Genomic DNA, 23,491 nt, shown 5'->3' on the forward strand with positions numbered 1-23,491 from the left:
CCCACTAAGCATTGAAAAGGGCGTTAGACAGGGTTGCCCTCTCTCACCCCTCTTATTTATATTTGGGTTTTCATGCCTCTAAAAGCAAACCCACTTTCAATGTGGAACCAAGGCTCCCATTACAAGTGCACGGAGGCAACAGGAAAAGATCTAATGAAACCAATACATTAAAGCGCTCTATTAATAAAAAGTATGTGCATTATGTTCAGCATTTACTCCAGTTTTTAATAATGTATTGTACACTGGCAATACTATAAAGCTAGTCTTTGACTTAAAACCATTTGTCTTGTGACCATTTGAAGTTACAATGGCACTGAAAAATGTGATTTATGGTCGTTTTTCACACTTATGACCATTGCAGTATCCCCACGGTCACATGATCAGAATTTGGATTCTTGGCAACTGGCATGTACGTATGACAGTTGCAGTGTCTTGGGGGGGTCATGTGATCACCTTTTTAGGCTTTCTGATAAACACAGTAAATGGAGAAGCCAAATTCCACTTAACAACTGTGTTATTAAGTTAACAACTGTAGTGATTCACTTAACGACTCTGGAAAGGTCATAAAATGAGGGAAATCACTTAACAACTCTCTTTTTTAGCAACAGAAATTTTGGGTTCAGTTATGGTTGTAAGTCAAGAACTACCTTATATGTAATTAGATTGATTAGTGTACATAAACAAAATGTACCAGACATTTTTCCAGTGGATTCTTACATAGTTTGAGCTAAAGTTACTAATGCTTTTATATCAATGTTTTTTAAATTCAAGAAAGAGAATGTCAAGTTCATTGTCAATGCTAGTGCTAGCTAACAATCACAAGATGATAAGAACCACGTGCAGGAGATTTTTCTACTGTCTTGCAATGATCTGGATACAGCAGCCCCAGTTTACACATGCCAAAACATAAGATTAAATGCAGTTTCCATCACTTCAGTTTCAATCTCTTTCTATCCCTGCTTTCCTTTATTTCCTTGTCCTGATGAGAAATTCTGGAGGTCTCAAAACCTTTCAGTCTTTCAGTTGGCCCCATAAATACACTGCTCTACTGTACATTTTGAAATTCTTGATGGCTATCACAATTGCCTGTATTCAACGGTCCAAGCGTAGAACAGTTGCAATTGCTCTGGGTTCACTCATTTCACTGAACCATAATCCACTCATATTTTAACTTCTGGTATTCTGCAAGCTCAGTTCTATCAATTTTGGAAGTATTAATCCAAGTATTAGACCTAGCTCTACTTAATTGTTGGATAGGGTGTACTGCCAGGAAATGAAGATGGAATGGAATTTAAAAATTAGCAAAAACTCATGGAGGAGGGGTGACAAAAGGGAACCTCTACTTTTCTATTCTAAGTTGTATGAAATTCACTTCTGTACAGGTAAAAACAATGGTAAAGTCACCTTCAAACTGTATTCAATTCCCAGTAAGAAACCTACATAACACTGATTCTACGCTTGGATTAGTTTAGTGACTACACTCCCATATCATATTAAACCATGGATTGATTCACCCTGATTTAATGAATGAATTACATTTGACTAAGTTTATAAAATTGTATAACTATAGGAAAGCCTAGAAGAAGATGTCCTCTACCCTAAACCCCTCTCTAGGATAAGAATTCTTGAGCCGTCTCAGATTGTCCTTTGTTTGAAAACCCCATGATGGAATACCCATAACTTCAGAAGGCCAGGTATTCCGCTCTTTAAGAGCTATTATGATCAGCAAATTACTCTTTATTTTGGGATTGGACCTCTCTCTATAAAGAATTTGTTTCTGTAAGGCATTACAGAGAATAAATGCATGGCTTCTTGTGATGGCTCTTCAAGTATTAAAAGACTGCTATTATGTCTCCCCTTTTGTCTTCTCTTCTTAAAGTTTAGATATAATTAATTCTTTTAATATTATTTCATGGAGTTTAATCTCCAAGGATTTCACTATATTTGATGCTCTTCTCTACACTCTCCAGTTTCTCAGCAGTCTGCTTGTTTGGGGAAATCAAAACCCAACCTAGTATTCCAATTGCTGTCTGACCAATGCTGTCTCGAACAGAATGATCACTTCCATGATCTTGACATTATACTGTACCTCTGTACCAGCCTCCACTTCTGTGGCTCAAAACATTGGCTCCTTTGGCAGCTGCAGCACAGTGCGCCTTGTGCTTACCTTGTCGTTTTTCAGAACACCCAGAACTTTCTCACAACCTCTGCCAAGCCAAGGTACCAACTTAGCATCTCACAATTCTCATCACTGGATCCAGAGCTTTGCTAAACAGAACTACTTATCACTGAACCTTCAGCCTGTTTTGTGAAATTAACAATTTTCTTCACCTCCTTTGTGTCATCTGCAGATTTGCCAAGACTCCCATTTGTGCCCTCAACTATGTCAGTTGTAAATAAGCTGAAGAGCAAGGCAGAACTCTGAGATATCCTATTGCATAACTATCTTTCATGCGATATGCTCCAGGGGGTCTTCAAACTTGACAGCTTTAAGATTTGTGGACGTCAACTCCCAGAATTCCTCCTCCAGTCATGCTGGCTCAGGAATTCTGGGAGTTGAAGTCCACAAGTCGTAAACTGGCCAAGTTTGAAGACCCTTGTGCTAATCCATAACCAAATCACACGGAATGTTCACATGTTACCTGTGGGTTGTTGTTTTTTTGCTACTATTGTGCTCGTACAATTTAGCCGTGCTGAATATAAAGACTGTAGCAAAGCAACCATTCAAATACTTTCCCCCATGTCTTCAAATAGCAGTCCCAGGGCTGCCGCCTCAAAAGGAAATTCCTCCGAAAGTCGCATCTTTCACAAGACTTTTCGAACGCGCACGCGCGAGCGACAATTTAAAAAAAAAGGAGCAGAAGACGTCTTTTCTCCCACTCCGTCCAATCAGAATCTAGTAGAGTTGGCTAATCATGATAACTCCGCCCACTGGAGTCATGTTTTCCGGTGTTGAGCTTGGATCCGCCTGATTCTCTGATACGCAACGCTTCTGTGCGAAAGCCGCGCTTGTCAGAAAGCATCAGGTTTCTTCTGCGAAGAAGAAAGGTATTTCTGTCCTCCCTCTCCTTTCCCCATGTAATACGTGTGGTTCTTGAAAGCTTTACGTCAATTCTTGCAAATGCAGGCTTGTACATGAAACGTATGTTAAGTTGTACTTTACAGCAACATAAGTTTTCTTTTTTGCACCCGTGGAGAAATTGCTCTTCCCTGATATTGATCAAGCCATCAATAGGTTTTTAAATATTTTTTCCTTGTCTTAACTAACTTTGGAAGAACGATATTTTGAAACACACAAACACACACACACAGAGGCTTGATTCTTGAAAAGTGATGGTTTGTCATTAACATTTATGAAATAAGCTTAGTGAGTGGTATTTATTGATACACTCAAACTCCTGACAGCATTAAAGTGTTTTGGGGGGAAATATATTCTCATATTCGTTCTGTAATTTTTCTTATTTTACTGAAGCAATGGCATGACCAGAGCTACCGACCTTTTGCACTAAAAATAAGCAAAGTGTCCGGTGACTCCTTAATAGTTAGCATCTTTTTTTTTTTTTTACAGCATATGCTTTTATAGAACCCACCTGTTTGATAAATCTCTAAGAAAGCTTTATGTGCCATAAACGCTCAGCAAAAACGCTATGCGGTTATTTAGGAACAGGAGCTACTCCTTGGAAATGGGGCTTATTTTTGAGTAAGCAAAAGTCAAATTCAAAATCCATAAGGAAGGAAATGCTTTTATTAGCCTAGCTGAACTTTTATTCACAAGATCTAGTTATCACAAGTTTCTGACTTCAACCAAGATGGCGAGGAAGCCATGAAAAGTATAAAAAGAGAGATAGCCTCAATATTGCTCTGACAGGTTCTTTTTTTAAAAGAAAACCTCCAAAGAGAGTTTGTGGCCTTGTTTGAGGGTGCATGTACTGTTCCTCTGTATTTCTGTGTGGCTTTCTTACATTGAGCAGCTGATCTGATTCACTTCTGGCTTGACAAATCTACTGTTTAATTTAAGGGACACTCACATTTGGGAATGGACAGTTTTTCATTGGCAAGAGTTTTCTGTCCTCTTGGCTTGCCTCCTTCCCACCTTTCCCATATACTTTTAGTTGGAGATAGAGAGGAGAATGCCTTGTAATCTTATTCCCTTTTGCCTCCTTGCAAGGAAAAAAAGTTTTGTTAAGAACACCAAAGGAGGTATTTTCCCAAGAGGGGTGGGATTGGCTGACTGGAGTGCTGCTTTTTGTACCTCCATATTAGTCAGCTGTTTGAGGTCAAAGATTTCACTTGTCAGTCATGGAGTAGTCGTAGACATATGATCCAGCCTTTAAAGCCCTTACTAAATGCAGATTATTGTTTTGGAGTTAAATTATCATTCACCATATAACACTGCCAAGAAAAGATTGCATTGCAGAAAATAAATTTGCGAGCAAGTTTTCTGCCCTACTTGAGTTGCTGTATTTTTTTACAAAATTTACAAAACAACCGTGACCACACCAACCAGGTAACATTCTGCAAAAGTTCCCTTCATCTTTGTCTTCATTTCCATGAAAGCCACTGGATTCCATAAGCATCTTTAGAAAATAACATTGACAAGTATCTGGAACCCAGTTTTTTTTTAAGTGTACCCATTTTCCCAAAAGAAATTCAGTTGTAAATAAAGGAGCTGGGTAGTTGAGATGAACATTGAAATAACAGGAAACATCAGTTTGCTTCTCATAAATTAATTTTTATAAGGTTTGTTTGTTACTATTGCTCACCATCATTTAAAGGCTACTTTAAGTATTCCTTAGTGATGATATATTTTATCATAATAGTCATATGAGCAAAAATGGTACTACATCTATATCAGAGGTGGTATTCAGCAGGTTCTGACCAGTTCTGGAAAACCGGTAGCGGAAATTTTGAGTAGTTCAGAGAACCAGCAAATACCACCTCTGACTGGAGATTTTACAGTATCCTTCCACTGCCATGCCCATCAAGCCATACCCACAGAACCGATAGTAAAAATTTTTTGAATCCCACCATGATCTATATGGAGGGGAAAGTAAGCATAAGGTTCTGTCTTTGGCTCATTCCTCAATATCTTCATAATGACTTAGATGAGGGAATGGAAGGGGAACTCAAATTTGCAGATGATACTAAGCTGGTGGGAATATACAACCCCCTAGATCAGGGCTGTCAAACTTGGGGCCTGCGGGCCAGATATGTCACATGCTGGTAGATAAGGAGGGTAAAGTCGTGATATGTCATGTGAGAATGCTGTACCAATGCGAGTTGGACACCCTTGCCCTAGAAGATAGACTCAAGATCCAGATGGATCTCGACTGCCTTGAACACTGGGCCTATATAACAAAATGAAATTTAATGTAGAGAAAAGTAAGGTCTTACACTTAGACAAGAAAAACCAAAAGTAGATGTACAGATTAGGTAGAACCTGGCTTATAATAGTAACCGAGAAGGATCTTGGAGTCCTAATGGACAATCAATTAAATATGATCCAGCAAATGTGCAGCAGCAGCCAAAAAAGCCAATGCAATCCTAAATTGCATTAACAGAGGGATAGAATCAAGATCATGTGAGGTACTAGTATCACTCTATAAAGCCTTAGCAAGGCCACACCTGGAATACTGCATGCAGTTTTGTTTTTTATATACTGATTTAGCATATTGTTAGCCACATCCCACAATTTGGGAAGGACACACTGAAACATTCAAGATGCTATTATTTAAATAGGATGATGACAATAGTAACAATATCTGAAAGTTCATTCAGAAATCAAAGCAAAAGTTCTAGGAGCCAAATAGCTTGGATTCTGTAAGTGAATTGTTCATTTTTTGTTGTCAGATTCTGAATTATAGCTATAGATTATGAATTTTTATCTTTCCGCAGATTACAGAATGGTGGGAATGTAGTCTAAGACAAATAATTTCTTTAGCAATAAAAGTCAACTCGACATGATCTGGCTACTATGAATCAGGCTACTATGCAGTATATTGTTTCTTTTTTTCTTATTCATATCCATTTCATGTATTCATAACCATGTTTATACTTATATACCTGTTATCTAATAATCGCTTGACAAAATAAAATAAATAAAAATAAATAAATAAAATACGTTTTCCAGAGCAGTTTTCTCCAACCTGGGGGGAATCATTCATGTGTATGGATTTCAATTCCCAGAATTCCCATGATAGCATTTGTTTTTTCTAATTGATGAAATAAAATAAAGCAAAGCATGTTGTATATGTGGTTTTAAAACCCCATCTTAATAAAAATTCATGAATGCTTGCAAATAAAACACTTACAAAAGTTAATTGGAGGGAGGAGTTTAGCTAGCCATCTTCAATTTGTAAGTCTAACTATCAAATACTCAAAGAGAACTCTGAGAAAATCCTCAGAGAAGTTTAGAAAGTCCTTTGGTCTACGAAACCTTTTGCAATGTGACTTTTGAAAGGACAGGTATGGCAGGAATCCACACACATTAAAAAAAATGCTGTATTCTTTCCTAGAAGGGACAAAGAACAAATATTTCAGCTGTTCTTTTAACTGGTAGCCCTTTCCAGGTAATATATTTGGGAAATTATCAACTGGATTTTTTCTTGCCAAGTTCAAAGTTCAGATTCTTGTTTTGAAGCAAAACAGATCAGTAAAATGGCAAAACTACGTAGAAATTCAAGCTTTTCAGCTATTTTTAAACAGATTGCAAAAGACATCTTGTTCAAACCCATTAAAAACTCAACTTGTTTCCTAAACTGCATCTATTTATATATAAATCAAAGATAAAATTGCTATAGAATATGAAGTCTGTAGCAAAGGTATTCTTAGATAGTGTTTCTAAACATGTATGTACTTTAAGCACTTACATGTCAAATTGATACCCAGTACCATAAATCTCTGCCAAGGTGTCATTTTGTACACTTCAAAACAGCAATATTTCCACTCCTCAATCCTTCCAAACTGTTTGCACATTGTTGGTGGGATCATCTTCCCTTTTGCAGCCATTGGATACTGAGGACAGGATAGGAATATCATGAGCCTCTCCTTGCACCTGACCAATTGAAAAGTACAAAACATCTCCATGATTGAGTCTGCTGCTATGATTCATGATATAGATAGATATTCTAGATAGATCCATAGCACAAAATAAAAATCATAGAAAGAAAAAAATACAATTTAAAGAAACCACAAAAGTCATTCCTCACTCCATTCAAAAAAATGAAATATTTGTTTTAAATGGCTAGCACATACTGTCAAGCCCAAAATTGACATGCGTAGCCATTTTATTTAGCCTTATTATATATTCCTTTTCTTTCTTTCTCTTTTCTGGTTATAGGGGGAAGGGTTTCGGGCTTGCCACATTCCTAAGGTGGGAGGAGTGGAGATAGAGAGAGTTGTTTAGGCTAGGTGGTTCTTCTTCCCGTGGGAACAAAAGCTGACCACATTGAGACCTGGAGGTGGAGATTGAAGACACCAGGAAAAGTTGATTTACTTCTATGGGAAATAGGACTTTGGGGGGTTATTTCTAACTTCCAAAATTATGTGGTGTAATCCGGGTTGTGTCAGATCCGGAATTACAACAGACTTTGCCAATTTGCTGATTTCCTAAATAAAAGAAATTGTTTTGGAAGATGGACTTTGCTCTTTTTTTAAAAAATGGATTTCATCACTTAGAAACCTGACACATACAGGCAAACATATCCATGTTTTTAGTATACGATTGGGCATTTGTAAATGTGTGATGTGCGATTGGGCATTTTTAAAATAGGGACAATAACTGAGCATTTGTAAGAGAAAGCTGCCTGGCTATCAAGTCGTTATCATGCATTTAAAAAGTTTCTGTTTTCTTCTGTCGTATGTTATGGTATGCAAGTTATATGTGACACACATAATGCTGTAGCCATGGACTGACTTTGGCTGGTTGAGGCTGATATTGGCATATTATTTTTCCCTTCCCTCCTTCCCCTCTCCCCCTCCCCCATTATTGTGCTCTGCCATCTGTGGCCAGGCTGGCTTAGGCTGCAGGAAAAAGTGGACTCTGTGCTTTTTAAACTGGGCAACTCTTTCCATTATTTTGTTTCTTAAGTGCTTGGCTTAGCTCCATCATTGTTATATTGCTTTCTAGCATTTCTTCAATCTCTTTAGATATCTTAGGTAAATTTACATTCTGCAAGTATTGTTTAACTTTCTCCTCATCAATGTCTTCTTTCTTATACAAATGCTTATAAAAATCATAGATAATTTCTTTTTTTCTTTGCTGCCATAACAAATTTTACCTTGGTCGATCTATTAACTGCAGTATTTTCCTCGACTCTTTCTCCTTTCTCAATTTGTATGCTAGCCATCTACCTGGCTTATTTGCATCCTCAAAATAATTCTGTTTAGCATTCCTAATTTTCTGTGCCAGTTCTTCTTTCTCTATTAAGTCCATTTTATGTTTAGTTATATCCAGTTTCAGTTTGACATCTTTTCTGTGTGGTATTTTCTGTAATTCTTTTTCAAGTCTCTTATATTCGTCATCCAAGGCTTTAAGAGTTTGCCTTTTCCTAATATTCCTTTTTCTTGTATAGTCTATTATCAAGCCTCTAGCATAGGCCTTCATTGCGTCCCAAACATTCTGTGTTGAGGTGTCTTCTTTTCTATTCTCTTTAAAGAAAAAGGCCAGTTCTTTCTCCATCCATTGTATAAATTCCTTATCCTTTAAAATAGTATTATTTAATGTCCATCTCGATCTTTTCCCTTGTCCCTTCCATTTAATTGTCAATGGGTTATGGTCAGCCCAAGTGCTTGTTTCAATATTTACTTCTTGAATACTAGACATTAAATCTGTTGAGATCCAAATCATATCCAGTCTGGACCATGATAAATGCCTATTTGAATAGAACGTAAATTGCTTAGATTTATCATTTCTTTCTCTCCATATGTCTTTTAAAGTTAGTTCATCTATCATTTTAAAAAAGGATTTAGGAAGAATTTTTCTGTTATGCTTTACTGCTGTTGCGATATAATCAAGTTTATTATCCACAATTCCATTAAAGTCTCCCATCATAATTATATTAGCATAGTCAAGTTCAGCAATCCTAGTATGTAATTTTCTATAGAATTCTTCCTGTTTATCATTCGGGGCATAAATTGCAATCAAAAGTATCTTTCTATTATTGTCCATTGTTTCTACCATTAATATTCTCCCATCATCATCTGTATAAATCATTTTTGCTGGAATGGCCTCTTTAATATATAAAACCACCCCTCTTTTCTTGGATTGTGTCAAAGAGGTAAACAATTTCCCTAATTTTGGTTGTAATAACAATTGTTCATGTTGCTTTTTAATATGAACTTCTTGTAAGCAAATTATATCAAACCTTAATTTCATTAATTTATGGAAAGTCTTCCTTCTCTTAGCAGCTGAATTCAGTCCATTTATATTCATTGTAATCAGTTTTTCTCTTCCATAATTATATTTTATATTTAGATTTAACCACTCTCGTGGGTCTTGCCTCACGTTGATCTTTAATATCCACTTGTCCACCTACTGCACCTTCTTCTTTTCCAATCTCCATTTGTTCCTCTTGGGGTTCAATTGATGAGACCTCCTTTCCTACTCCTCCTTCTCTCCCTCCAAGAACCTCTGCACAAAACAGTTCTGCTTTCTCGATTGAATCAATTCTATGTCTCTGTTCCTGCCACGTAAACATCAATCCTTCTGGAATCAACCATCTGTAAGACACCTCTTTTTCCAATAACCTTTTAGTCAGGAATCGATATTCTCTTCTCATCTCTCTCACTCTTCTAGGTATTTGTTTTAAAACCAAAATTTCTTTACCTTTGTATTTCAGTGGCTTCTCTCTTGCTACTTGCAATACTTGTGTCTTCAAAGATTTTTAATAAATCTAATATGAACTTCTCTGGGTAGGTTATTTCTCATCGCATATCTTGTAAAACTCGATATATCTCATCTATTCCATCCATCATCTTCTCTTCTGTTATCTCGAAGCGCCTCCGCCAAAATTCCTACCATTATCGTGGCCAAATCTTGTCCTTTTTCTTCTTCTATATTTTGAAATCTGAGATAAAATTCTGATCTATCCAACTCCCACTTCAACATCTCACTTTTTCTTATTCAATCACTGTTAATCTATTGTCAATGTTTCCAATCTTCTCCTCTCTTTGTTTGCCCCCTCTTCAACATTTTGAAGTCTCTCCTCATATTTTACCATCATCTGTTCCATCCTACTTGTACTTTGTTCAATAGTATCCATTTTTACCTTAAGATCTTGAATTCCTTGCATAATCATCTGAAAGGATACTCTTTCTTGTTCTTTTTCTTTTTCTTTATCTTGCTTTAACAATGTCTGAATTGGCGCTGTCCAGAAGGTGGGGAGGCAGAAGCAGACATAGAGGCACCGAAGATATAAGTTTCTTACTCATTTTAAGTGGTTCCAACTCTTCAAGTTCTTTCAAATTTTAATCCACAAAAAAAATATGAAGTTATAATCCAAGATAAAAAGGCCAACAATAAAAAAGCCAATAGTGAGAGAAAAAAAAAGGAAAAAATTCTTCAAATTCTTCCTGACCTTAATCCAATAAAAAAAAAATAATCCATGAAAAAGAGTAAAAGTAAGAATAAAAACCCAATAATAATAATAAACAAGACAAAGCCAAAAAGAAGAAGGAAAAAGAAAAAGAAAAAAACAAAACAACACAAAAACCAAGAAAAATAAGTTTCTTCAAATTCCACACCTTAGTCCAGCAAAAAAAAAAAAAAAAAAGAAACCTCAATTGAAAAAGGAAAGAAAAAAAATAGTCCACTAATGTACATTAAAAAAAAAAAAGAAAACAGAAAAAACAGGATCCAAATGGGCAAAAGAAAAATAAAGCAAATTAAATCAAAATAAAATAAAAGTAAAAAAAAAAAAGAAAAGAAATCCAGAGGCTTCCTTTGCAAATAAATCAAGCTTAAAAGTAGAGACCTTGATGTTAGTGGAGGGGTTGGCAGAACTCAGAAAAAAATTAGAAAAAGAGAATAAGCAACAATACACTGCACTCTATTTAATTATCCAAGGCTCTAATTATAACTCCCTTCTCTTTCCCACAAGCTTCAAAGCAAGCCATAAATATCCAGAAAGACACCTGTAATAATATTCCACAGAGTGCTTTCCTCTATCTTATCAGAGGATGTCCTTGAGAAGAAGAGTCTGTTTTTTCCAGTTCAAGTAAAATATTTCCGAGCCTCTAGGTGGCAGTGTTACAAAGTATCTTAGTTCTCACTTTCCCCCTCCTCTCTGGAAAGGGAAAGCCGTGGAACGTGGAATACACAAAAGCAAAAGCACAAAATCAAACAAAATCAAGAGAAGCTTCTAGCCCAAAAATAAAAAGTCCAGAAGAAGAATAAAACATATGAATATATAAAAAAAACAGTCCAGTTATCCAATAAATAACAATAAAGTCCGGAAGCGAAGAAAAGGAAAAAAAAATGGATTCTCTCTTTGACGTTTCCCTAAAAAGAACGCCGCTTAGTCAGTTTTGTCAAAAAAAACAAAAATCACACAGGTTTCTTCAAATAGTCAGAGTAAACTTTCAAAACTCAAAAATTAAATAAAAAAAAAGTTCTCACCCAACCGACAAACTCTTTCTCAAACTCTTTCCTTCTGGAGCTGCCCCGGCTTCAGCAGCATGGGGCTGCCTCTCCGCCGCTGGCAAGAAGAGCTTCACCCGGGCTCTCCAGGGATTTTGCGGTATCCCCGGAGTCCTCAGGGTACGCTCACGATGGCTGCCCCCTACGGGACAGCGTGAGGTCCGTTGGACCGGCCGGTAGCGGAGATATCGGCTGCAATCGAGGAGCTCGATTGCAAACCGTATCGCCACGGCGCAGGCTCCTCCCATCTCCCTAAACTGGGCAACTCTTAAGAAGTGTGGACTTCCAACTCCAAGAATTCCCCAACCAGCATATTGATCTACAAACTGGCGGTCCGTGGGCCAGATGTGTCATGAGCAGGCCATGCCCACCTCAGCTCCACAAGGGGGAAAACTTTGTGAAATGTCATGTGACAGCAATATGACATGGCGAGTTTGACACCCGTGATCTACAATATCTGATTTAGAAAAAACTGGTCTAGAATGTCTTGGCATTCTAAAAAGGAGTGGCTGAAGTATACCTGATATGCCTTTGGAAAGGAGCAGTCTTCTGGTAGATCACTGGAGCTGTTATTAAACATATGGTTAAAATAAAATCAATCTGTTTTCATTTGTTACTTTAAGAAAAATATATTTAATTAACAAAAACTAAAATCCTCCAACATGAAATCTAGATCAGGGGTCTCCAACCTTGGCAACTTTAAGACTTGTGGACATCAATTCCCAGAATTCCTCAGGCAACAAATTCTGGGAGTTGAAGTCCACAAGTCTTAAAGTTGCCAAGGTTGGAGACCCCTGATCTAGACCATATATAAATATATTACTTCAGTTTTGGAGGTTGAAGTGCACACTTCCTAAAGTTGCCAAGTTTGAAAAACTCTGTTCTAGATGATAAAGAACACATCCATCAAATCCTTTTTTTAACATCAGGAGTGTTTCTTTCCTTCTACATAGAATAATCATGTTTGTGGGACATCAAGCCATACTTTTTAATAAAAACATCATCACAACTACATATATAGCTTATGTTTTTTCCTAAAATTGTATTATCCTATGTATTAATGTGGGACCAAGAAAGAACCATGAAGGAACACGATAAAATCATGCAGATAAAACAACCCTCAAATGTCTTAAGATACCAACCAAAAAAGAATCCATCCTTTTTCAAACATTCATTGAGGAATTCAATAGAAATTAAACAAAATGTGAGGATAAATTTCCTTCATCTTTAAATCATAGGAAGTATGTTTTCCATTTCTTAAAACTTCGGCATGTTGATTGTTTGTACAGACATTAACTGTATTCATGTGTTTTATTGAGCTATCATAATTGTATTACTCCCATCTGTTGTACTTCACCAATAAACAAAGATAATATCATTAAACAAATGTTCAAGAGTCTTTCACTGGATCCAGGGGGAAAAAAAAAGAAAGGGGCTGAGGGTTGATTTAACAAGGAAGAAACAGTATTGCTGATTCTGTGTGCAAAAATTGTCAAAATGTTTTGTTGTTTTTGCCGGCAAAGGGTTTGGTACATTTATTACCTTTTTTATGACTTTGGAAGGAAGGATGTGCCATTTTTCTTATTCAGTACTATTTTGACCACCTGGGATAATTTCAGGTGCAACCACTTGCTAACAACTTGTAGCATTATTAATGAGGGTCATTCTGGAGTTTGAGGAAAAGTGACAAGCATTCTCTGCCAAATTCTCTTCTAGCTCAAGTGACAGGAAGGGTGATTGATTTGTTACAGGCTAACCAGTTTTCTGGACCTTCTGTGCAGTGGGGTGGAGAATGGTCCAGGATTAAGTGGAAGGAGCTGTCTTAATGCATGCACGGTGCCCAGTCAGCAGAAAAACTTTCGGAAACCAGTCTGTGGTTTAACTACCACACAGGTGATTAGAAAGACAGATGACGCTACATTCACCAGGGTGGACCTTTCTTCCATGGACTGGGATTGATGGTAATTTTTCCTACCTGATGCTTATTTTGAGAGAGAGGGGAAAGGAAGCCAGTGAAATTTGCCAATCTCTCTCTTTAAATTATCTTGCAGTAAAAATTGTAATTTGCAAGTCTCATTCCTTTGGCAGATTTGAACTCGTCTTTTGGGACAGCACAAATTACTTAATGAGTTTTCTGTTGGCTTAGGAACTGGAGGAATGCACTGTACCTTAACAGCACTTAGAATGAGCTTACAGATGTCCTCTCCAGATCTCTTATCCAGCATGCCTATCTATTGACACCTATGAATTAATGTTGCTTATTAAGTTAAACTAGGAAGTTTTGATTCTGCTAAGTCCATGTGTGGGCCATTCTGATGGGCCGAAAGCAGGTCTGGATGTGCAGCAGAAAAATATTGGCAAAGGTTTCTGATTCATTGCGTTGATAATTCTGTCAACAAAAGAATACTGTTGAAATTAAACAAGTTGTGTAACTTGAGAATAGATTTTTGTTCAGCATGCTTTAGGAAGGGGAAGGGAAGGGACTCGCTGTCCCTGAGCTACTGACTTTAAAAAAGTCTCATAATAGTGTTGATGTACCTTGCTTTTTTCCCTAGCTACTTCCAGCTAGTTAACTTGATTGCACAGGGAACATTGCATGCATACATCAGTTAAGCTCTCCCAGGGTGATGAGTATCATAGGTCACAAGAATAATAATAAAAAAAGAACCACCCTGGTCCTCCAATTATTTACTTACAAAAACCTTGAAGAAGCAGTTTCAACCAAGTAAATAACATGTGCCTGACCTAAGAGTAAGTCTCTGAACATCTTTGTTGATGCTTTTAGACAAGGGCACAGTGTCAGCATGAGGCCTCTTGCTAGTTTTCTTTGCACATTCTGTGTTTTGCATTGATTTTTTTTTTTGAACCGGAGTCTAATCTTTTGCATTTTGTACCGATCTTTGATTTTAGGCAAACGATGACCGGCTTGTCTTAGCTTAAAGAAGAGAATGGATCATTGCTGCCCCTAAGAGTCAACACGGCTAAAGTTAGCAAGGTAGGAAAAGTTGTTTTACCTTACTTTTTGATTTGGTATTTAAATGCAATCGTGCCAGCTGCGAGCTGCCAACTCCAGCTCTTAAACTACTATTTATTGAATAAGACAAAATAGGCTGTTACTTGCACAGCAGTAGTTAGAGTGCAGTACTGCAGGCTACTTCTGCTGACTGCTGATTGCCAGCAGTTCAGCGGTTCAAGTCCCACCACCTCAAAGTTGACTCAGCTTTCCATCCTTCCAAGGTGGACAAAATGAAGACCCAGATTGTTGGGGGCAATATGCTGACTGTAAACCATTTAGAGAGGACTGTAAAAGCACTGTGAAGCATTATATAAGGCTAAGTGCTATATTAAACTGTTCAGTCTCACTTTTCTTCTTTCCCAAAAGATGAAGGAATACAAACTCATACAAACACAGGCAGGCAAGCTGGCTTGGACTTCACAGAGTTAATTCTTTGGAACTGATAATATCCTTGGCATTCCAACACCCTCTGCCTGCCAAGTCCGAACTGATAACAAATAAAAATCTACTCACAGGAAATTACAAGGCAGTCCACAAAAATCATTCACGAAGAAAATCTGAAGTAAGATTAAACTTTGTCCCGTACAAAGTTCCAGCCGAAAACACACCCACTTTTATCCCCTGTAGGGTGTGGCTCAATGACTCAGCTCACACTCTGACCCTCGCACACCTCCTACGTTGCTGCTCACGTTTCTCCCTACGATGCTCCGTAGGATCAAGCCAATACTCTTCCTCTTTACTCCTTGTCGGGCTGCTCCGATATGCCTTCCTCCTGATTAATCTCAGGCTGTTCCTCTCGGTTGTCTGATGAAACCTGGGGCATTATCAGGGAGGAAGGCATTGCCGGAGAGGAAGGTCCTGGAGAGAAAGGCATTCTCAGTTCCTCCTCCTCATCTTCCAGGTCTTCTTCCTCTGACAGCACAGGCTCGGGAATCGGGGCCACAACATTAAACCATAATAAATCATAGTATAATATGGTGAAACTTGGATACTAACCTCACAATTAATGTACAAGCTAGGAGTGGTGCAAAGAGCCATGGAAAGATACATGTCTGGCATCACAAGACAAGATGTGCACATGGATTACAGAACAAATGAAAGTGTAGGATATCATCAAGAGAGTAAAAAAAAAGGAAATGGAAATGGGCTGGTCACATAGCAAAAAGAACTGATGGCAGGTGGATCAAGGCAGTTGTAGAATGGATCCCACGTGATAAAATGAGTCCATGAAAGAAATCTAAAACAAGATGGAGTGACAACATCAGCAAGTATTGTGGGCCCATTTGGCAAAAGAAAGCTCAGGGTCTTATTGATTGGAAACATGTGGAAGAGGCCTTCATCCTGCAATGGACAGACAATGGCTAAAATGATGATGATGATGATTAAACAAAAAGAAAAACCTACCTCATGGCAGATCATAATACAACTGGTTGCCAGTTGCCAATTTAATTGTCTCCAAATGGGACCATTCAGTCATATGGGTGGTCACATTCTCCTGTTAAATCCCTTCACCCAAGCAGGACAGAGTATGGCTTAAGAGCTCCTTCATATCTTTTCTGTTTTTCTGTGGAGAATTAAGTATGTGTAATAGAATTAGTTGAGATATTATAAAATGTTACATAGTATAAGTATTTTTTTTAGTATCCTTCAGCTTCCATTCAATCCCTAGTTCAGAGGTCTTCAAACTTGGCAACTTTAAGACTTGTGGACTTCAACTCCCAGAATTCTCCAGTCAGTTATGCTGGCTGGAGAATTCTGGGAGTTGAAGTCCACAAGTCTTAAAGTTGCCAAGTTTGGGGACCTCTGCCCTAGTTACCCCATGGCTATGTTGAGTAGATTTCTTGGCAACCAACCATGCAGAAGCCTTGTCTTCAAACTCAGACCCTCTTCTTCCTCTTCCTCTTCCTCTTAGCAGAACATGTCCAAGGCAAAGATTGTTGTTGTTGGTGCCGGTCTGATCGGTTTATCCACAGCTGTGTACATTTCGGACTCCATTCCAAACTGCAGTGTGTCTGTCATGGCTGATAGATTTTCTCCTCACACGACCAGTGACGTTGCTGCAGGAATGCTTATCCCACATCTTTATTCAGGCAAGCAAAAGTTACATTTCGTAAAGCAAAATTTGAAGTTATCCAAGTATTTATATTATGCCTATTTTCCCCCGATTTTTACTTTGTAGCCCCGAAATCAATTTTCTAGGAAGTACAGCTCTTCCAGCCTTTTAACTGGTACATTTTGAGCAGTGGTGGGATTCAATTTTTTTTACTACTGGTTCTGTGGGCATGGCTTGGTAAAATCTGTAAAATCTCCAGTCAGAGGTAGTATTTGCCAGTTCTCCGAACTACTCAAAATTTCCGCTACCGGTTGTCCAGAACTGGTCAGAACCTGCTGAATACCACCTCTGATTTTGAGTAAGACAGCTGAAGCTGTTGTAATTTATTCAGAAAGAGACACTATCTGCTTATCTTTAAGACTGGATGCCTTTCTAAATTTTCCAGAGTACCTCCATGCTGTATATGATGGTACAAGCTATTACTTTTCCTGGACAGTGTTAAGATGTTAAGTGTTAAATCACCAAATAAATTGTCCATGTCAGGAAGAGTCTATCTTATCTTAATTCTTGGGAATAATAGTTTCCTGCTATTTTACACATGCCATTCTAGTACAGATATTATATTCCATGACACAATTGTTGTGGAGGATAGTGGTGGTGATGATGATGACAATAATGATACAAATTGTTTGGCAATAGGTTCCCAACACATTCATATATCCTACAATTGGCCTATATGGGACTTTCCTACTTCATCTATAAACGTTCACGTGATTTTGATTTAAACTCCTCATTTCTTGCATTTTTAGACTCTACAAAGAGGGAGTCTCAACAAGGACAAACTGTGATGCTGACTTGTTGTACTTGCCCTCCTCCTAATAAGTAATTAATGTAGCCAAATTCTGAAGGGTATCATCAATAACAGAAAAACCAGGAGTGGGAGAAACTTTCTTGGAGCCGTTTTTTTGCTCAGGATACTCTACAGTTGCCCTCATTTTGTGAAAAAAAAAATGTAACACACTTGTAGGATTTTATCCTTCATGGTTTAGAAATTGCAAATGGGATGGCCTAAGTTCCCTGTAAAATCAGCAGGCCAAGGCCGCCTCAGAGGTTGCCCACTGTGTCTGCCATTATGTCTCAATGACTATGCCACAGCCTCTTCTTTATTCTGAATTCTTGTCCAGAGGGCAGGACAAGAAGTAATGGATGGAAGCTTGTTAAAGAGAGAGCCAAACTAGAAGTAACGGGAAATTTTCTGATAGTGAGGACAATTGATCAATGGAATAGCTTGCTTCCCAGAATTGTGGATGCTCCATCAGGGGAGGTTTTGAAAAATAAACTGGACAGCCATTTGGGATCATATAAGGCTCCTGACTTGAGCAGGGGTTGGACTAGAAGACCTCCCAGGGCCCTTCCAGCCACATGATTCTATGTTCTATAAATTTATAACTACCTCTGCATCTCATCATATGTACTAGCCGTTTATCTTGGGAGCTAGTGGCTCCTGTTTTCAGCTGCATTTATAGTTAGGACTCACAGGGAGAATCAACCATCATTTTGTGTTATTAGCCTCTATGCAAACCAAACTATTGTCTCACATCACTTTATTCCACATGTTTAGCGAAATGGGGAGAAATGGGTCATTAGGAAGAGTTCTACTCTTGCTGGAGGAGAGGAGTGGGAAAAAGAGCACTGTGATTTCTCCTTCTCTTCTTCGACTCCTTGTGTTTTTGGAAAATTTGTCCTGGAAGTCTGGATGACCCCCCAAAATAGCATGAATAGTATGGGGATTGGGGGTGTGTGAGACCCCATCTTTGTCCCTTTCCTCCTGTGTGAAATCTCTGCTTGATTCTCAAAACCTTCCATTAGCAGTTTGTATCCAATAAACAAATTTCAGTGCAGCCCATTTTATGCCTGCTTTTTCTAGGTTTTCTTAAAATGCTTTCCCTCCATTTGAAATCTGTTTTCTTTCTTCTCTACAGGCACACCTGTTGATCAGCAGAAGCAGTGGTTTAGGGAAACTTTTGACCATCTGTTGTCCATCTGCAATTCTCCAGAGGCCTCAGAAGCTGGGATTCACTTGGTATCTGGGTGAATATAGAATTCATTAATGCTTTTGTGATTTCTTTCAGCATTGTGCTGATCAAGCCTCTTTATTGGGGAAAATTCGGGAGGCATGTAATACTGGTGGGGACCAGGAGACAACCCTAGTCTTGAGTTCTGCAGAAGAAAAACAGAATATACACATTTACTTTAGAATTATATCTCGTGATCCTTAAACTGGGTTTAGAATTTATTTAGGGAATCATTAATACGTTGCACCGGCACTTGTTTTTGTCTTTTAAAAATGAGTTTCAGTTTTCAAAAGCCTGGGCTTGGACCTATAATTTTTATAATGTGCTGCTGATAAACAGTACTATAAGAGGCTCACTGACTTCTCACAGTACTTTATACTCAAAGGCAGGTTTGATGTTAAATGCCAGTTATCAGCAAGTAACATCAGAAGATAGAATTGCTCTCAAGTCCTGCCTCTGTGGGACTTCCCACAGTGCATCTGATTGGTGACAGTGACAAATAGGATGCGGTGCTAGATTGATTTTAGGTACATTTAGTTGAACTTCTCTTTGTTCACACAGAAAGTTGTGATGGAATTGGGAATTTTGGGATGGCTGAGGGGGAAAAGTCTGAATATGACCATATCTCAACTGGGGAAAGAACCCTAAGGTTGTATTTGGGAGGATCATAATACTGAACACAACCTGTTTATCTTGTTAATTGGCTCTGCTGGTGGGGCTGATTATAAATCTCTTCTACACAGTATACCATTTATGTAGAAGGTATATAATAAAAGCTCCTTCTAATATTCAGAGGCTCCAGGGCAAATGTGGAGTTACGTGCATCTATACACTGCCTCGCCCTGTTTTGCTTGCACAAAACAGTGTGGTTTGTACAGTTAACCATGAGATATGTATAGAACTCTGGATTACTAATTATTATTAACTCTTTTTTCCTGCCTTTCTTTAGCTGAGTTATTGGAAAATTCCAGTGTGTGGGTAGAACCAGTTGCTTACAAAACCAGTTTCAAAATAAGAAAACAGTGGGTGGGTGCAATAGCAGAAGTTTGTACATTCCTGTGGTCAATATTTTGCAACATTGTTTTTCTCAGCACTTTTGTGTTTTGTTCAGGGGTCAACAAAATGACTTGCCTGCTCTTTAGAGCAGGGGTCGCCAACCTTTTGGACCTCAGGAACCACCAAACATATAATTTTAAATCCCGCGGACCAGAGACCCTGGGAAATTCCCCCCAAAAGTCTGGAAGAAAACTCCCCACTCCATTTTCCTACCGATTGATGATTCTTTATTTTGGATCGCAGGATACCATCTCCAACTCCGTTCTCAGGGTGGGGGAGAGAGAGAGACTTTTGGCTTCATGCAAGGAAAGCAGCAGAAGAAGCAGGAGTCTTTTTTTCTCTCCCCCAAACTCCACCAGAATGGCTCAGCCTCTTGGAGCAGGATGTCTTGCAGGGTTCCAAAGACTCATTTCTGGCAGAGTTTGGGGGAGAGAAAGAAAGACTTTTGCGGCTTTCCTTGGGTGCAGACAAAAGCAGAAGAAGAAAGAAGCGGAAAGAAGCAGCCTGGTGGCCAGACAATGCACATGGGGCAAGTGGGGCAAATTCTTCCTCTCCGGCCTTTCCCCCCCCCACTACCTTGTGTTGTTCGCAAGGCAAGTGACACAAGCCTTGTATTCCCATGGGCCACGTGGGTGGCGCAGCCTTGTGTTCCTGAGCAGCCTGGATTAATTGCTTTGGGCATGACGTTTCTCTGCGAGCCACCAACATTTTCTCACGGACCACCAGTGGTCCCTGGCCCTCTGGTTGGCGACCACTGCTTTAGAGCAGTCCTTGCTTCACATCTTCTATACTCTGTTTATAGCTGTAAGATGGCAGTGCTGCCAGTTGAAACTTAACTCCAGTTGCACTCATCACCAAGAGGCAGCACATCACCAGGTTTATCCTTATTTGGATTCCTCAGATTTAAGTATTCTATGGGATTCAAACCTTTCACCGGGAATTAAACTCATAGACCATCATACTTTTAGATGACGGCATATGATGGCATGTGGTGCATTGGCTTTAACAGCTACCTAAGTCCTAAGGCTAACAGCTTCAGGAAAGGATGTCTAAAAGTTCCATCAAGATAGTGTATATCCAGTCCACTTTGCCTTAAGCTCTCCAAGCAGAGAAATAGCAGATGTTATCTTAGGTCATGCCCCTATGTACTGTATCCCACACATGGGAAGTCCTGGAAAACTCCATATAGCTCTAGCAGAGATTTTTCTTGGTCTCCCCATGCTTGTTTTTTTTTTCTTGGCTTTGGTAGTTAAGTTGAATATTTTTAAAACAATATTTTTCCTAGTTGAACTTGCTGCTTGGAATCATTTAGAAATACCTTGTCCTCTTTTATAAACATGAATTGTCTTTATTTTCTAAGGCTTAGATATATGCTTAGAGGAGCCCATGACAAACAGAACCTGAGAGGTTAAAAAGATTAGAATGGCTAACTGTAGCCTACTGAATCATTTACCGTATTTTCCGGACTATAGAGCGCATCGGAATATAAGCCGCACCCACAAAATTTTAAAAGAAAAAAAATATTTTTACATATATTAGCCGCACCAGACTATAAGCCGCAGATATATATGTTGTGAAATGAGATATTTACACAGAATGATTTTGTAAATGTTTATTTATATACTTGTTTCCAAACAATGCCTGTAACACGGCAGTAAAATGGCTGATTGAACAAAACAGAAAAGTCATTAATGTTTTCATTCATCCTCCTCCTGTGCACTGAAACCACTAAAGTCATCTTCTTCAGTGTCGGAGTTGAAGAGCCTCAGAACATCTCCGTCACACAACTTTTCAGTCTCTCTGTCGGTGTCGCTCTCAATGTTACTTTCATCTCAAGGCACAGTTACCGATGAAGTTGCGCTGTTCTCTCCATGCAGCAGTCCAGCCTTTTGAAACCCCTTGGTGATCGTGGATTCTTTCACACTGCTCCACGCTGTTAGGATCCACTGGCAGACCTCAGAAAAGAATGCTCTTTGCATGAGGCCAGTTTTTGTAAATGATTTCTCGCCGCTGGTCATCCAAGCCTCCCACTCACCTCGGAGTGCCGCTTTAAATGCACGATTCACACTGATGTCGAGTGGCTGCAAAAACTTAGTTGTACCTCCAGGAATCACAGCTGGAATTGAGTTTGTTCTCTTGATGGATGCTTTCACAGAATCTGTTATATGGGCCCTCATACTGTCCAAAACAAGCAATTATTTTTTCACAGGAAAAAGTCCTCCCGGGCGCTTACTGTAGCACTTGGTCAGCCATTCAGTTATTAGGCTTTCTATCATCCACCCTATTTTGTTAACTTTAACGACTATGCCTTTCGGGAGTTTTTCTTTTGGCATAGTCATCCGCTTAAAAATCACCATCAGTGGAAGCTTCTGTCTGGATGAGGTGCAGCTCAAAACACATGTGACATGCGTTCTCTCATGGCCAGTTGTTTTCACCATAATGGATGATGCTCCTGTCTTGTTAACAGTTCTAGTTAGAGGCAGGCCAAACGTTGAAGGTACTTCATCCATATTTATGATGTCGTCTGGTCCGATGGAATTCTCGGCTAGTTCTATTTCAATAAATTTGTGGAAGTTTGCAACTTTTTCCTCATAGTCAGAAGGGAGTTGCTGACAGACAGTCGTCCGTGCCCTGATGGACAGATCTTTTCGTCTCATAAATCTACAACACCATGATGGTCCATCTTTAAAATCTTCAATACCTATTTCGCTGGCGATTGTTTTAGCTTTCAGCCGGATCTGCACGGTGGATACACCTCGGCCATTTGCTCTCTGTGTGTTCACCCAGTCCTCAAGGACACTTTCAGGTTTAGGCCATCTGCTTTTATGACCTCTGAAAGCCTTTGTTGTCCTTTGGCATTGAATCAGTTCTTCACGCTGCCGTCTCCAATGTCTCACCATTGCTTCATTAACGCCAAGCTTACGTGCAGCAGCCCTATTTCCTTCCTGGATAGACAGATCGATTGCTTTCAACTTAAAAGCTGCATCATGTGCTTTTCTTCGTGTACTTTCTATGATAAGGGTGTGAAAAATATTTTGCGTTCATGCGTGTCATGCTGTTTGAGTTGAGCGCGCCAAAAACTACTGGTAGCGTCTTCTTTGCATTGACCTCTTGTGTCTGTCATATTTTTGTGCCCCCTGATGGCAGTTAGCGAAGAAAAATCTATAGATAAGCCGCATTGTTGTACAAGCCGTAGGGTTCAAAGCGTGGAAAAAAAGTAGCAGCTTATAGTCTGGAAAATACGGTACTTCTTCAAGCCTAATTAACAGTTTTATAGTGACAACAACAAAAACAAACTAACACTGACACAACTGGAAAAGTTTCCAAATTTCTATATCTACATATTCACTGTTTTTTTTATTTTGAATTTGTGAACAGTGAATAGTAAATATGTATTCAAATTTGCAGAAATATGTTTAATTATGGAACATGTAGAAGCTGCCACACCTTACATTTATTTAAAGCTAATTAAAATATACAGCTTGATTGATGGTGCCTAAACATCATATTAATGTGGATTAGGAACTCAGTTTTGCTGGTTTTATTTGGTGAATTTTTAAAAGCTTGGTTTTGAAAAATTATTTCAGGGTGGGGACTGGGGAGAGACCATTAACACCAAGAATGTCTGTGTTTTACACTCTTATTCTCTTGAA

The 23,491-nt window shown here is 38.7% G+C and overlaps 1 protein-coding gene across 10 annotated transcripts in view; it reads left to right on the forward strand.

Moving 5' to 3' along the window:
- Window positions 1-2,933: 2,933 nt before the first annotated feature.
- The window catches only part of DDO (D-aspartate oxidase), a 28,258-nt gene continuing 7,700 nt past the window's right edge, over window positions 2,934-23,491 (forward strand). The window contains exons 1-5 of one of the 10 annotated variants that reach the window (XM_087913090.1): window positions 2,934-3,026; window positions 13,355-13,599; window positions 14,549-14,633; window positions 16,567-16,744; window positions 18,690-18,798. In XM_087913090.1, coding sequence (XP_087769216.1) covers window positions 16,573-16,744; window positions 18,690-18,798 — 281 coding nt within the window. In that variant the 5' untranslated portion in view covers window positions 2,934-3,026; window positions 13,355-13,599; window positions 14,549-14,633; window positions 16,567-16,572. The other 9 variants (XM_087913109.1, XM_087913098.1, XM_026726616.2 and 6 more) reach the window with 9 other exon arrangements.

This window comes from Pseudonaja textilis, chromosome 1 (assembly GCF_049901715.1).
Source record: "Pseudonaja textilis isolate UNSWEBS1 chromosome 1, rPseTex1.2, whole genome shotgun sequence".
In the NCBI taxonomy this organism is placed as follows: Eukaryota; Metazoa; Chordata; class Lepidosauria; order Squamata; family Elapidae; genus Pseudonaja; species Pseudonaja textilis.